Here is a 16,583-nt window from a genome sequence, read left to right as displayed (position 1 = left end):
TTGATAGTTTAAGTAATAGGTAAATGCAATTTATTCCATGTACAGGCACTTTGAACATAGTAACTTTCTGCCATAACCTAAGGGAGCAAACTGAGCTCCAACTTGTACCTATTTTATACAAGTTTTCCTCTGTTTTAACTCCAGCTGAGCTCTTCCTAATAACAGTCAACTTCGCTGGTTGCTGTAATCCACAGCTATAATTAAAGATTTTTAAGATTTCCCTTTTGAAGGCTTTGATTTCAGTTAAGCCTGTGTATATACAGAAAAGGAGCATTAAGCCCTGAAAGTCAGAAGGTGTCAAAATGAAGGTTAATCATGAAAACCTAAATTGTTCCTGTTTGTCTATGTGCTTCATAAGATGGGCTTTTCTTCAGCCAGCTATGTCTCATTTTTCCTGTGCCTTACTCAGTACGAAGAGTGGACAGTACATGACTCAAGAACAGGTCTTCGCTTTCTCATCGTTTGTTCTGTACCCCTAGGCCAGCTCGAGCAGACTTCCCAACTCAGGCATTCAAAGCTTACTTCAGAGACAAAATGACTAACATCCTCAGAGGTTTTTCAGTGCCTCTTGTCACTGCTCAGACTCTGTGTGTTTCAAAAATACTCATTTGTATTTGTAATACTCCTAGAGAATTATCCTAATCTTATGGAAATGAAGCAGAAGTAGAGTGATTTGAGTCCATCTTGTTCACTGCTGAAGCCCAGTAGCTCTGCAGATCAGCCTCTACAACTCAAATTAGACATCTGGAAGAAGCTCATGAAAGTGAACTGGATGGCTGCACCATGTAGCTTTCAGGTCTCTTTCTCAGATGTCCTTCTCAGGTGTCTTGCCCCAGTCAGAGCTACTGTTCTAAACTTGTTCCCCAAGCCTTTATGAACATCTTGGGTTTGACTCACTATACCGCTGAGTTCTTGCCTCAAGTGCTACCTCCTGCATGATCCCCATATCTGGGATCATGGGAGCTCAGCTTTTCTCCCATCCTTCAGCCACCACCCATCCTTGCCAGACATGTCTGGTCCCACACGCCTTTGCTGCCCCGGGAGCTAAGGCTTGTGATGCCTGAGGGGCAGGACATGGTCAACTCAACCAAAAAGGATAGATAGACTGGACGTGGCATTTCCTCCATGCCCTGAGAAACAATTTAGTCCAAATCCTTTTTCAGTACCTGAAAAAGCTATGCAAGGCAGAAGCATTTCAGCCCTAGTAATAGGTAAGAAAAAGCTAAGAAACTGAAAATTAGCTCATTTTGCAGGAAGGGTACAGCATGCTTAGTAGCACAACCTACAATATTTTCTAGATCAATAAAACATGACAGCAATCAGAAAAGAAAACCAGAAGTCCTCAGATCAGCTTTTACACTGTGCAGTATAAAGAGAGCACAAATATAATTGATAGGCTTGCTTGGAGACTATCAGTCAATTTACACGATTGGCCTAACACATTCCTAAACCTGAACTTAACACCAAAAGACTTGCTGGATCTTTATGAAGAGAAAGCACTTCAGCATAGCAATTAAATCAATTGACTCAGAAAAAAAAAAATATATAAAGAACAGCTAGACTGGTGTCTGAGCCCTCCTCCTCTCTGCTCTAAGCAGCTTTCTCATGAAGGATATTTCCCACAGGAATTAAGTTTTGTTGTGCTCTCAGCTTGATAGAGCTACTGCTACTCCTTGAAATACATGATTGATTCTTTACACGACTGTTAAGTGCCTTCACTTTCCTTGGACTGATGCCTGTGGGAGGAAGGGAGTATTTTGCTGTGCAGAGCTGATTGCCTGTTTGATTCTAGTGGCTTACAGACAATAGCACTGAGGATTCATCCCTTTCTCCTGTTCTTGGGAACCTGGAGAGGCACTTTTGGTTTAATATTATTTGTGTAATTCACTCTATGCATTTCTGCTTGGGGCTCTGGAAAGGGGCTTGTCGCTGGGACACTGATGTAGCTCATGCTGAGACACCAGCAGCTCCCAACCTGACCTGGTGCTTTGTGCTCAGAACTCCCCTTGCTACTCCTGCCTGCACCAGGGATGGAGACCCAGTGTGCTGCTATGCTGCCCCTTCCTCCCTGCACCCATCAGCTCTTCCTCCTGGCTGCCCATTTGCTCCCAGGGCTGTGGCTTTGTGCACCCAGGCTTTCACATTCAGCTCCTGCTGGGTTTCTGGCAGCTGGTCTGTTACCAGACAGCTCCTGCAGTGATCCCACCAGCCAGCCAGCACAGCACTGAAGCACAAGGCAAAGCTATGCAGCCATTCCTAATGCTCTATCATAGGGTCTGAGTGGCAGACCTGCAGGAGTGCATTTCTACCAGCAACCTGTCTCACTTGTTACTTATTTTAATATGGTTAAATATAGAGGCTAGAAAAAGGTTAAGACCATTTCCAGCCATGTGAGATAGTTTTATGATTAAAGATCACTTGAAAATTTTAGTTTATCTCTTATACAACCTCAGAGCTTGAAAAACAAATGTTGAGCAGAGTAATTATTAGTTTTCACTGAGATCCTTAAATAATAGACTTTACACCTTCTACTATCTTCTGTTTTAGGCACTAGCTGCTAAAGGAATTGACTCAATGTCACTTAGTTCATTGGAAATGTCACCTTTAGCATCCAAAAATGCCAAGGAAAGAAGAAATAAGCAAAAGAAAAAGAAATCTTTGGGGACAGAAGAATATGGGGAAGACCAAAGGAATCCTAAGTGTGACTATGACGATGGTCAGAGGAGAATGGTAAGCCGTGGTCTGAAACATCACTTATTCCACACTGCATTTAGCTGGGTAGCCCAGGCTCTGAATAGACAACTAAAGCTGAAACTTCCAGTTGTGAAGATAATAGAAATATTGAATATCATGACTGACCTGTAGACAGCTTGTGTTAAAACAATGGAAGGAAACATATTACCACTTTATTTTCAAAATTAATTAAAAATGCCCATTAAACATTCCTATGAACCTATTTTTTTTTCATATTTTTTGGCCTTTTTTTTTCACTTCAAAATTACCCATAATCTTGTTTATTTTCTTATTTTATTTTCTTTCATCTGATTATATCTATCCTATCCCTACTAGAGACAAAAATTCTTAGAAGAGGAGGAACCTTGTCTCTGAGGGCTTTATAATGCTATACAAAGATGTTATTAACATTTTTATATTCCTTTACTAGTTGCCTTCAAGTAAAGTCTTCGTGGCACTTGTTTATGCTTCCTATTGCAGGGAAAAATAGAGTGAAGCTGTTGTTAAATCAGGGTTTATGTAAATGTTACTGACATGCATGAATATGAATCTGCACATGCTGTGTGTATCAAGTGATCATAAATAGCTCCAGGTAATTTGTCTTTGATTAACTGAGAGCAAAGTTTAAATCGCTTTATTTTGGTTTTTTGAATAGCCATGTAATGGGCTAAGTCTTTTTAAATTTTTTTGTCAGTGAATTTAGGGATATTTGGCAGCCATAAAAAGCTCATAGAAAAAATATAAGTGATATGAGTAAATGTGACCAGTTACTGACTCCCAAGCTCACAAAATTTACATAGAGCTGGATTTCTGTTAAAGACATGCATTTTTTAAATCTGATAGTTTTTATTGTTGTCTCATTGGTCAAATGGGTCGTTTTACAAATTACACCTCTGTTAAAGCTAGAATTGCTCTTCAGCTCCATTCTGGATGGACTTCGGGACACTATGTACCAGAATGACCGTGGATTGGAGCTGTACACTGCCAGTTTTTTTCTCAGATTACTATTTCTTGTTTTCACTTTTCGCCCCTGGATGTCATATGCATGAGAAACATGGGAGACACATTTCAAAGCTTATAGTAAATCTTGTCTGCAAGGCTGTGCCTGGCATGGTTGGAGGGAGTAAGGCTGAGTCATCATTCAGATGCAATCTGGGCAGCTGGAAGCGTGTTGCCATCAGAAATCAGTCTCAATGACTGTGCCACGGAAACCCAGGCATGGATTTTTGACCAGTTAACATTTGGTAGCAATCCAAATGAGTTGGTTTTAGTTAGAAGGGACCTGGGTTTTGTCCTTTTCCTTGTACCAGTGTCACAGAATAGCATCATTATGTAACTCGGTGTAAGTCACAGTGAGAAATGAAATCAGGCTTCATTTGTTTTGTGGATGCTGTGGAGATCTGACCTCTCTTCATATATACTTGGCTCATGACAAAGTTCTGAAGAAGCTGAAAATTCTGTACGGGCTGTAAAATCAAAAGTATGTTCTGCCTAAATGCTCTTAACTCCAATAATTTGCTCTTCAGTTAGGAGGGGAAGGGATAGACTTGAATTCCTCGTGCATTTTCTGAACATCCTTTTTACTCTGCCAGGGTTTAGGTGTGCTTAACCCTTGACTACATCGTGCCAATGCTCTGTCAGAGCTGCACTCTCACTAGCTGACGTCAGAGGGGATGATATTTGAGTGTGAGGGAGACTGCTGTGTACTGAGGTTACCTACCCCTTAAAGCAGCCATGTGCATTGGATAATCATTTTACAAACTAATAAACCATATCCCTCTTCTTGCTCTTGTTTTTTTTTTCCCTTTATCACCTTCTTCCGTCGTATTCTGCTTCTTCTTCTTCCCTCTTCTTCTCATTTTCCCTGCAGTTCATTTCCTGCCCTATTTCTTTATCTCTTCTTCTCCCACTGCAATGTTCCTTCCCTAGCTGTTATGAAGATGTGTGATAATGCAGTAGAGTGGAGCTGGATCCCCTTCCCTGCTCCTGTCTTCCACTCCTTGTGCTGCCTTCCCAGCTCCTTTGGCACTTATCGGACGGGGGGGAAGTAGAACCAAAGGAGGTATCATGCTGCAAGGTGGATGCCACCTTGACCCTTCCTATTTCAGTACATCTTAAACTGTCAAGTATTAGACAAAAACCTAACGGCTAGGGATGACTATTCAACCTCTTAACTTTGCCAAGGTTGAATAGGTCTAATTAAGTCTTTCTCTGAAGCACTTGATTTAAAATGGAACTTACTGCTCTCCCCAGACCTTCCTCGCTCCTGAAAACATGTTGCAAAATGTTGTTTCTCTTTCCCCTTTTTCCTTTCTGGGGGTTTCTAGACTCTCCTTGGCATTAGTTATGGTCCCAGTGCAAACTTGGTGAAGCGCAGAACCAGCCACGGAAGCGTTTTCAGCTTCCGACTCCGTGGCCGAGACACTGGCTCCGAAACAGATTTTGCCGATGATGAGATCAGCATTGCTGTGGAACATGAAAGCCACCGGGGCTCTCTCTTAATTCCAAGATCTGGGAGGCGTCCAAGCGTGCAAAGTCAAGTGAGCCATAGTTCTCACCCTACTACTCCCAACTACACCCAGACGGGCAAAAGGAACAGCTCAGTGGATTGCAATGGTGTGGTTTCCCTGATAGGAGGAGGCATCGGGGCACTCAACCCAGACCCTACTTCTCCTGCAGGGTTACTGCTCCCCCCAGTTATTATGGAAAAGCCTGGGACAGGCGACCTGGTGAGTACTCTATAACTTTTGTATCTGATTCACGCTCTTGTTTCCTTCTAAATGTTGTTGGAGTTTGCTGTAATATATTGAAGCGATGTGCAGTCTACAGTGAGAAGCTCAGAGCCACCGTGGCAGGCAGGGTGGGAAGACAATAGGCTAACCCACACAGCAACCTGTGTCTAGTGCCACATAACAGAGGTTCACCACTTCTGGTGAGACTTGCTTTTCAGAGATACCTAGAGGCAACTACCTAAATCTTGGGTTTGATATGAATTTTCTTTCCTTGTAGGGACATTTTTAAGTTGGTTTCTTTTGACATTTGATTAACTGACATTGTCCAGTGGCTAGAAAATTATATTTTTAAAATGATGTGGTGTGATTCTTACCAACTTGAGACTGTTTTCTCCCACTAGTTGCTATCTCTCTGCATCTAACTTCTGGTCTTCTGCGTAGCTACTTGTGGAGACCTGTTCTTACAGTTCAAAGGGAGTTCCCAGGAAGCTTTAGCATCCAGTTCAAATAACACCTGGGAAAGATGAGCAGATGATCAACAGACTTCAAGCCTTTTGCAGATTGCCAGGATCTTTGTTGCAAACCACCACTGCTGAAAAATATTTAATACGTCTGTAATTAAAACCTTTAAGACTGATACCATTAGCAATTAAGCATGAATGCACTTGGAAAACCATGAGATGGTGTTTCGGAAATAGCTGTTACACAGACAGGGCAATTTAGACAGGTTTCCAGTTTGGTGTGGTGGGAGTTTGTATTTTTTAATGTAGATAAACTACATTGGAGCTCATCACTCTCAACAGTCAAAACAATGGGGATCTAGTCCCTATGGCCAGTGTGGGCAGCTTTTATTTCCTCTTGGGGATCTAAAATAGGTCAGAATGATCTCTTTGCCTGAAAGTACCTCTTTCTGTTCACTGTAACTGCAAGGGGAGCCCTAGGTGAATAACTACATTGCACATGTCTTGAGTTGGGTGAGATGAAGCCCACTCGGAGTAAGAAGGTGCCAAAACCAGATCACACTGGGGAGTGGGGGAACTCAGCAAAAGTGATTCTGACATGTATTAGGCAACGCATTTCCTGAAGAGAAAGGTGAGTGAGATGGATCCCAGACGTGGTGTCAGATTATCAGTAAATTGAGAAGTAGCTTGCTTTTTTTTTTTTTTCTTTAGACCTAGCCAGCTTCTTTCCTTTCAAGCTTTGGAGTGAATTTTTTTCCTCACCTATCTGGGCATCCCCTGTAGTCCTGCAAATAGACTGTCACATTGTACATGAGAAGAGGGGATGCGCTGGGCATGGGAAGCTGGTTGGTGTGAGAATTATCTGCTCTGTTGACAGTTTTGAGGCTGTTGCTGCTTTTTCAGACGTTCACACCTCTGTTCATTTAGGGCTTTGGTACTCCCATTTTTACCCTCTGCAGTCCTGAGAGCAGTCTCTAGACAGCTGAGCAACAGAAACACTAATTATAGGTGGAGTTTTGCTGGACTTAGCTCAGTGCAAAAACGCTGTGCATTAAAGGAACTGTGAGAGAAAATTTATTCCTCTGTTTGAAAAAAATAACCTGAACCGAAGTAGGGAGGCCTCAGTAGGTGAGCAGTGGATGTCCCCCTTTTCTCTGTAAGCAAAGCAGCTCTGCAGGCTTCTGAGGCTCTCCCAGCTGTCAGAAAAAGCTTAACAAAGCATGAGAGCACTCAGCCTTTCACAGCAAATATTGGTATTTTACAGGATTGGGCCCTGAGGTGACAAGGAGGCTTTGAGCTCTGCTGGCATTTGTTTTCATTTGCCAGCTTCCTGCCTTTAAGAAAAATGGATGTTGAAAATTGAATGGCCTGGGTGGGTGAGCTCACTTGGCAGTTCCCTGGTCATCTAGGAAATAACACCCAGGCACTATAGTAACAGATGCTCGTTCAGTGATGCAATGTGAAGGATGTTGTGTCTCCTACAAAACAGGTTTGGTATCTAATCTATCCAGAAAATATGAGCTGGAGTTAAAAGCTAATTGGCAAGAAGCCCATTGCTGTACAGATGTATTCTCTACAGGAACCATAAGGGCTGGGCACAAACGTGCAGCCTCAGCTGTGGAGCACAGGCAAAAGGAAAGAGCAAACCCAACGCCTCAGTGTGCTTGGAGATAAACCAACACACTTCTGGGGGTAGTGTTTGATTATTTTTGCCTTTTTTTTTCCTTAAAGCTCGAAGTTGAGTTTGTTCTTTGTGAGCAGGTTTCGTTTCTTTTTTTTGTCTTCATATGTTTAGGGGAGACAAAAGAAATGTGTTGCAGGATGAAGTTGAAGTTATCTCATTAGCCCCATTGACTGCTGTTATTTACTTTGTATGAGTGTAAGCTTCTGGTGAAAAAAAAACACTTCTACTATCTGTTGTATGTTCGTGGACAAGAAACGAAGGACAAGTCTTTGAAAAGGCTTCACTGCACTATGCATTAAGCCCTAATTTGCATCTTCCTGAGATGCAACCGTGGCTTGTCTCATGTAAATGCAATTTCTGAGTTAATGGAGCTGGCAAAACACATTTTACAGCATTAGTTTTTGAAGATGCATTTCTTTAGGCCCTTCTGTGATGCTCAGTGGTATCAGATGAGCCTAACACAGACCTGCTGATTGCTACTGAGCAGGGAGACCACTGAATTCTGGTTTGGGGAAAGCTTGGAAGAGCACTTTTGATTTAAAAGGCAGAGTAAATGTCAAACAAGATCTGATCGTCTTTGGTTTTGAGTTTCCAACCTGCAGACCATAGTTTCAGCAGATGATTTCCTTATGCCCATGGGAATGACTGCGGGTGGCAGCTGAGCAGACATGAAAGCACCTCTGCAGCCTGTGCCCTCTCCCATCAGAGAGGTGGCTGCAGCAGATTGTTCCACTGTTCAGGCTGGTCACTCAGATGACTGGGCTCCTGACACTTGGCTGCAGAAGAGCATCTAAGCTTTAAAAGCCCATTCTGAATGCTCTTCAGATGGCCCTGGCTGCTTGGCACAGATGAATGTGTGTTTCCATGAGAAACCAGGTGTGCTTGCAACTTCTGTCTCCTGCCCCTAATCCCTAAATACAGCTGCTGAAACAGGAGAGATTTCCAATCATCTCAAAGGATGCTGCTTAGGCCCATCAGTCTTGTTAGCTACAAACATGTCCCACAAAGTTTCTTCACATTCCTGTAGCATTTATTTGCAGCTATGTATTGCTTTTTTTGTGTCTTGGTGTTCCCTAGTTAAGAGGTTAGAATAACATCTCCCTGCACATGGTATTGATCTGTTTGAGCAGGATTAGATTAAGTTAATGAGCTCCTGTCTGGAGCTCAATTTATCCATGGGATCTGAGGAGGATGAGTAAGATACCACCTGTGATTGTCAAGAGTTTTTTGAGGGTTAAGAAATACACATAACAACATTCCTTCTTTCATCCTAAAGCCATCTGGAGGCCTTTCTGTAACTCTGCAGGGAAATCACAAGGTTTTTAGTGTATCCCGACCTTCTAATTATATCTTGGAGATTAGAAGTGGCAGAGAAATGGACACAGGACTGAGGAGGTGGTTGATTGCAAGTGGGCAGCTGGCTGTTAGCTGGTGATCCCAACTACTTTGCTCTCTGGGGCACCTGCTCATCAGAGCTTCCCATCAGCTCAGGAACAGAGCCAGGCCACCCTTGACATGGCTTTGGGATGGGCAATGAGGCCAAGGTTGGAGCTACCTGGGTTCTCCCTCTTGTGTGTACCGCTTCCTGAATTTTCTCTTGGTCACACATTTGTTTTCTTTTAGGAAACTAGAAATGTTGGGTATTGCTGCCTTGACAGGAGTGAAAACAAGTGGGGAGTGAGCCCTTAACAACCCCTGCTTGTTGAGGTGCCAAAACAAGGATTCAGAATCTTATCTTTAGACAATTTTTTATTTTTTTTTATCTAATTAAAAAAACAAAACCAAATCCAAAGACCTTGGCTTTTGTTGCTTCTAAACATAAAACTTTTTGCTGACCACATTGGTTTGAGGTTTTCTTGTTGACCCTAAAACTGCCCCGAGATAAAATTTCTGGTTTTTTTTAATTCTTGTTTTGCCACAGGACTGGTGAAAAGGGAAAGTGTTAGCAGTTTCCATGTTCAGAAAAAAGGTCAATGAAATAAGTCATCCAAAAATCACCACCAGTAAGTTATATGGACAAAAGCTAGCTAGCCCTCTGCCATTGCCACACAGAGAATTGTCCCCATGGCTTGAGTTTCTGCTCATTTCAAACTTTGTTTTAGCACATCCTAAGTGAATATCATTCAGATTTGACACAAATATTGCCAGCTGCTTCAGTTTACAGTGAATCTCTTTAAATAATCAAGCATTCACAAAATTAAATAGCTCCTTTTTAGTGCTGTGTGCTATTATGGCCAACTTCAATCTCATTAAATATTTGTGCTAGTGCCTTACAGGGCCCATTGTTCATGGTGTGGCCTGTCCACCTCTTTTTATGCTTGAAAAGATTTTTACTGTACAAGGAAAATTAAACCTGTCCTTGTTCCCAAATGTGGTCTTTAAAATTACCATGTATAAGCCCATCTTCTCATAATAATTTTGACATAGCTCAGAACTGTAGGCACTCAGAAGAAAATAATTCTGCAGTGTTATGCATCCTCATTTACATGTAAATTACTGAATAGTATATTTGTCCCTATAGAATTTAGCTAATCCAAAGGAGAAACATTTCCAGTCAATCAGGGAGTAACACAAATGATCTTGTCCTGCTGGAGGTGCCTGGGTTTAACTCCATTGTGATTTCTCATCTGGATCCTGAGGAGACTCCTTGCATAACTGCAGGGACGATTGTTATTTTTGCTTAATTGCTATAAAAATATAAGTACAATGACCAACTGTGCCTGTGTATATTTTCTCTGTAATGATAACAGCCTTTATGCTGCCTTGTTTGCCCAGTTTCTGGAACTGCTTCCTATCTCAGAGTGCAAAAACTGCCAGTTCCTTGAGTGACTATTATCTGTCCCTGATATGAAATAAATAATTAAAAAACCCCTCTCTCTTATCTTTTTACAAAGAACACAATGTCATAAACTTCCCTAAGCATCTTCAATAGTTTTAAGCAATTCACCTGAATGGAAACTTTCTTTCCTGGAAAAATATGTTGTAGTAGGTGGCAAGCTGCCAATGTGATAGATTTACTGCTCTGTTGGGAAGCAGATTGTGTCCTCCTGAGAGAGCACACAAGGGACTATTTCTTACCCCCCAGCACTGCCTGCCAGACACTGGGTCCTGGCTCTGGGAGTGAACCTCCAATGTGGGCTTTGGGCTCTACCCTCCATTGGAGCCACTTGTGGCTGGGTGGCTACCATGAGCAGTAGCATATGCTCTGAACACGGGCCAGCAGCAAACTGCACTGTCTCACCTCTCCAGAGGTGAAGGAAAGAAGGAGCCATGCCTGTGTCTCCTTCCAAAATATCCCTTTGCAGATGGGGGACAACACGCTGCAAACAGTTTTTTTCTTCATTTAGCTCTGCAGTGAATTCTCTTTACACCTCTGAGTAAAAGGTGGCTTTCACCACCAAAAGCCACCAACCCATAACTTTTGCAAAAACACTTGTGCATGCATGACTAGAAATATAAAATCTTTCTTGACAGTCAGAAAGCTGGTACTTCTTGGGGATGGGGTTGTTAGAAGACATGCTATTGGGATGTCCTAAATTTTGGATCAGATGGCATGGGGAGAAGATACAGTCTAACAGGAGTTAAATAATCCAGAGGAATTTGAAAATTAATTTTTCTTGAAAGGGTTTTCTTAGGGTTCATTCTACAGACAGAGGAAACTGGAAGAGTAGAGGGGTTTTTTTTGATTTTGTTTTTTTTTCCTTGCTTTTACTTTTTTAGTTAATTCTACCTAGAAATTTGTCTCCCTCATGTTTTTTATCTCCTTGTCTAGTTATTTCTTTTCAGTCCCATGTATTTGTTACGTACTCCAAACTGGTGCGAATGATTATGCAATTTTGAAGATGCTCTCTCCATTAATAAAACATTTGCTGCTTCTTTGTTTTTTATTGGATGTTTTAGAGATAAAGGGAATCAAGAAAACTAATGCATCTGAAATACTGTTCCTGTCTTCCCCAGCTCCTAAGCCAAGAATAGAGTGTTTTCTTGTTATGTTGTGTACAAGTAGGAGTCTCTTTGAATAGGTTCTGATTACACCTCTCCTTTTGAGATGACAGCGTCAGTAACTCAATGGACAATGAGACAATCATTTTAACAAAAGAGAACATTTTAGAAAAAAAGAAAGCCATTTTGAAGCATTACTGCTTTCCTGACTTAGCTGATGTTTCAAGTGCCTGCTTGAAAAGTCCTTTCTCTTCTTGCAGTGATTGGTATTTTTAACTACAGTGCTTTGAAACGGCCTGGGACCAGTATCCTAGCTATTATTTTCACTGTCAAACAGTGGCCAAGCATCTTTGTCCTTTGCAACCATCTGACAAGGGGATGTCCCCTTCCCTGAAGAGGTCACACTCCAGAGAGGCAGCTCATAGAACTACAGTGGTATTTTTTCTGGTTGTTCTTAGAGAATTGCCTTTCTTGAAGAGCAGTTTTGGTAAAGAAATGAAGAGGAGAGATCCTGAGTCCATCTGGGTGCATGTCCCAGGCACAGAGGGGAGAACTGTGGAGCTGCTGCACATGGCACATCTTGATTGGCATCCTAGGTGCTGCTCAGGGTGGTTAGGGCCATCTCAGACCCAAGGAATGGGAAGATCCAGAAGTCCGAATCTGATTCCTGTAGATGATTTGACTATGGAGAAGCAAAAGTGGCTACTCTGATATTTGTACTGACCAGGGGTTGTCATCTTCATAGAGATTTCTTCTCCTTCCACATTTCCTTGAGCTGTATTGCAAGAACCATCAGGACCCACCATTCTACAGTGCATCTCTCTTCCATACTTGGTGCCTCAGACCACACAGCCTGTATGCTTGGAGGAGCAGGACACAGGCTGTTAAAACATTTATTTTGGGACACCAAGTGTCTTGACCAGGAGGTCTAGTACAGAGAATGATGTTGAACCTGGCTTTCATAGATCCTTACACCTCAACCACCACCTTTCTTTCTGCCTGTGGGAGAGCTGGAGGAGTAAAGCAAGTGGAATTTGTCTCTGTATGAAGTGGGAGCTTGCAATAATAAAAGTCTTAATAACTTGCTCCTGTGAGCTGACAATATACAGTGTTTAATATATTTAATAGTGTGTCTGCAGCTATATTCTGGTTTTGTCTGAATTCAGAAACCTTCAGAAACCAAGCCTTCAAAAAGCATGAAACTAATTTAAAATGAAATGTTACATAAAGACAGTTTGGGAGTTCTGTTTTTCTGGTATTTGATTTCTTTGGGGATTTTTTTTAAAGCTCTTCCTTGAGAAACACGAGAACAAGAGAGCTTGGGCTCTTTTTTCTTTTTCTTGAGAATAAAGAAGCTGAGATTCTCCCCTAATTACAGAGCTTCAGAATCCATGACACCAAAGATCACCAGAATGACAATATGTTCCTGATACTTGGCAGTGTTTCAATACAAGAAAAAACATGTGTTGAGGAGTCAGTTTGCTTGGTATGATATCAGAGGACTGTAATGGAGCTGTTACCCACGCCCCTTTTTCTCTCCTAGCAGTATAATTAAACAGTTAACACATTTCAGAAATAATGGAATAATTAATATAATTAAGCAGGGCTTCTTTCACAAGCAAAGCACGAGGTAAAGCAGCACTGCTGTTTCTCCAGCATCAGAAACATCCCTTTATTTTCACCTGCAGCTTTCACCTTTTTACATGAAGGTAAAAGACAAGGCGAAGTTTCCAAAATTGCTCCAAGTGCCATTTTCCCAAGCAGCACCCCATCATCACGTTGTCTAAGAGGGAAATCAGTGAGCCTTGGACTTTTCAGATGGGAAAAGTGGAGCTTAGGCAGTTTTGAAAATACTACTCTGTATCTCCCTTGGTTTTGTTCTGCTGATCCAATGTGTTCATTTAAACAGACCTCTCCCTCGGATGAAGCGAGCAAGAAGCAGCTTCTCATGCCCCACCGCCCGTCGCTGGAGCACTCGGACGAACCCTTCCAGAGGCAGAGGGCAGTGAGTGCTGTCAGCATCATCACCAGTGCCCTGGAAGGTAAGATATGTCTCTGGGACCCTGACCCAGAGCCACAGGCATGTTCATTGGCAGGAACTAAGTGGCACAAAATACCCTAGTATTAAACTCTTGTTGCTTTGCGAGGGGTCATTATAGATAGTTACTGCAACCCCTATAACAGAGGTAATTAACCATGAACTTGTAAAAAGCCTGATAAAATGCTGGCCATATAATCAGAATTGCATCTGGTAATATTTTGTGCCCCCATGGCATTTGATTTACAGAGGGCTAACCAAGGTGCAGGGTAGTGGAGCACCAGGCTGTTTGGGTGACTGTACATACATTTATAGCTCATCTCTCTGGAGCTGATGCAAAGCTGTCACCAGCTACATGCAGAACTTCCAGGCTGCAGGGGATGAAAGTCAGCTCCTTGCCAGCAGCTAGCAGGACACAACACTTTGGTGGGTGTTTGAATCCCAGTGTGAAATTTAAGGATGTCCAAAGGACCCGTTTGTCCACGCTAGTGTTTCTCAGCAAATTTTCCATTGCTCAACAAGCTTCTCATCAGCTGTAGGTTGATTTCCCTTCCCTATCTCTCATACACAGCAACTCTGCATTTCCATTTCATAGATTTATTGGTAGCAAGACAACTCATAGGAAGACATCATGTTTGTAGGTTCATGAATCATGAAAGGTCTTCTTACAGTTCCTCTTGTCTCCTACAGTGTAGAAATGAGACAAGTTGGGAGGTAGCAACTAGGAGTATAGAAAAATGTCTGTCAAGAACAGTGTGGAGCAAGGGAAATTTTTGATTCTTCTGCAACCATATTCTCTTTGTTACTGATAAGTAGGAAGACAAAGCAAGATGAAGGGACTCATTTGGGAGATACCCTACAGAAAGGGACTGGACCCAGATCTTTGGAGACAGCCCAGCATGAAACCACAAATCCCTTCTTCTTCTGCAGCTTTCTACCATCCCCTGTGGTTATACTCAGCAGTATTGTGGCCAGAACAGATATATATATAAATATATGTTTAAATAAATAAAGAGTTGTATTCTGCATAAGTAAATAATCACTGCAGTGTATTCCAGTGTTTAGTGTAGTCTGAAAAGGTTTTATTTGTTTTCTGTGTTTTTTTTTACCAATTGGCCTTGTGATTGATTTGCTTCTTTGTAATGTGTTAAGAGTGCCTAAAAGGCCTGAGCTGGACTCCTTATTTAATGGTACTTTCTATTACTTTTTACCACAGAAATAAAGACCATCAAGTCTAGGGTAACTCAGAGGATGTACATTTTTAGCTTCATATAGAAAAAAAAACTGTTCCAATCCTTATCAAAATTTCCCTAACTCCCAGACTTTGATTAGTCATTGAAATTGCATACTTGCTAACAAGAGGAATATCAAATCAGAATAAAAAGTATCACAAGCTTTAACTATAATAAGAGCTGTATGATTTGTGCCAGATTGTGTGAAACAGCCAGACCAGAAATCCCTTCCCCTTTAATTACCTGGTTTCTGCTCTCAGCTTTTGGGTAGTTATCATCTGCCTGTTTTTCCCAGACATTGCAAAGCCTTGCAGACGAGGAAGGACCTAGGGGTTTTTCATTTAAAAATAAGAGGAAAAATACCTCTAACACAAACTTTGACTGTGTTTTTCTAACCACTTTTTTAAAAAAAAACAATATAAAGTAACAAAAAAAACCCAAAAAACAAAAAACAACACAGTTGAGTTAAATATTACTTTTATTTTTGGAGCTGTTTTTCAAAAAGTATTAAATCTGTTTTGACTTCCAAAGATTATCTGTGGTGGGAAGGGATGTGGTTTCTTAATTGATTTAAACTGTCTTAATGCCACATCCCTGCCAAAAGAGAACAGTCACACCTTCCTCTTGCTGAGGTCCAGAAGCATAAAAGCTGGCAAAAGGACAAACAAATAATACGTGGGTGAAGCTGGGAGGAATGAAACTACCCCTTTAGCAGCACCATGGTCTTAGAAGAGCTTGTATTGAGTGTGGAGCCTCAGGGAAAAAAGTCACTCATCTGATACGTGTCCATCACAAAGGTCTTCAAATTAATGACAGTGGTATAAGCAGGGCTGGTTAGAAGTGGATCACGAGTAGTATGGTTATAGATAGACATGTTCTGGAAAGTGAGATGCTTTAGGAAGTGACTGTCCTAAACTCTTTATTACTTTCCAAAGTAGGTTTCAAAAAAAAAAAAAAACAAAACAAAAAACCAAACCCAAAATTAGCATTTTGCACTGAAATTTTGGGGGGTATGGATAGTTCTCACATCAGTTTAGGCATTTACCTGTAAACACTCTGTTTAGAAGCTGGAAAGACATAGTTAGTTCTCGGGAGCGTTTGATTTCCCAGAGATCTTGGGGCAGTGTAGATGTTTGTGCAAAGCCTGTAGATGTTGGACATCATTTGATATTTTGAAAGCTTGCTAGAAGACACCTAATACCACAGTTCTGTTGTCCAATAAAATAAAACACAGAGAGTGCATCCTGGCTTGAGAGAGGAGGCTGTTTATAGACTGATTGAAATAACAGCCTTGGCTGAAGTTTTCCTGTTATCAGTGCAGGTTCTAATTATATAGACTAAAACCATTACACAGCATTCCATGCCCATAAAGGAATCAGAAAAGGAAAGCATTAAGCAATTCTGCTAATCATTATGATCTGACCATTAACTGTCTTTTTTGGCTTTTTCACCGTTTTAACGCAAATTATACTTATGAAGCTCTTTCAGTTCTTTTGTGCTCAAGAAAAAAGAACATATATAAGTTGTATTTTAGGTAATATTGTAAAAGCACCTTTAAAAAACACACTGGAGCTTTAGTAGCATTTTCAGACTGAACTTATTCACTCCCCTGGTTTTGTATGTGGGCCTTTCAAAGGAAATCAGACGCTTAATGCCTTTTTGGATTACACATGAAGAACAGAAAACCTATTGATAACCAGTGATACTCTGGCTCTCAAGTGCTTAAATCAGCTCTAAATATTGGATTTAAGCTCTTTCATC

The 16,583-nt window shown here is 41.3% G+C and overlaps 1 protein-coding gene across 1 annotated transcript in view; it reads left to right on the top strand.

Moving 5' to 3' along the window:
- Positions 1-16,583, top strand: part of LOC103770491 (sodium channel protein type 5 subunit alpha-like) — a gene marked incomplete at its 3' end in the record, with an annotated part of 160,185 nt that overhangs the window by 56,795 nt on the left and 86,807 nt on the right. Inside the window, exons 10-12 of the mRNA XM_008937751.1 lie at positions 2,548-2,730; positions 5,061-5,462; positions 13,462-13,594. Coding sequence (XP_008935999.1) covers positions 2,548-2,730; positions 5,061-5,462; positions 13,462-13,594 — 718 coding nt within the window. The remainder of the gene's footprint in view (positions 1-2,547; positions 2,731-5,060; positions 5,463-13,461; positions 13,595-16,583) is intronic.

Source organism: Merops nubicus, unplaced genomic scaffold, assembly GCF_000691845.1.
Source record: "Merops nubicus isolate BGI_N331 unplaced genomic scaffold, ASM69184v1 scaffold1063, whole genome shotgun sequence".
Lineage (NCBI taxonomy): Eukaryota > Metazoa > Chordata > Aves > Coraciiformes > Meropidae > Merops > Merops nubicus.
Note: the sequence above shows the minus strand (reverse complement) of the source record. Positions and strands in the feature narration are given on the sequence as shown.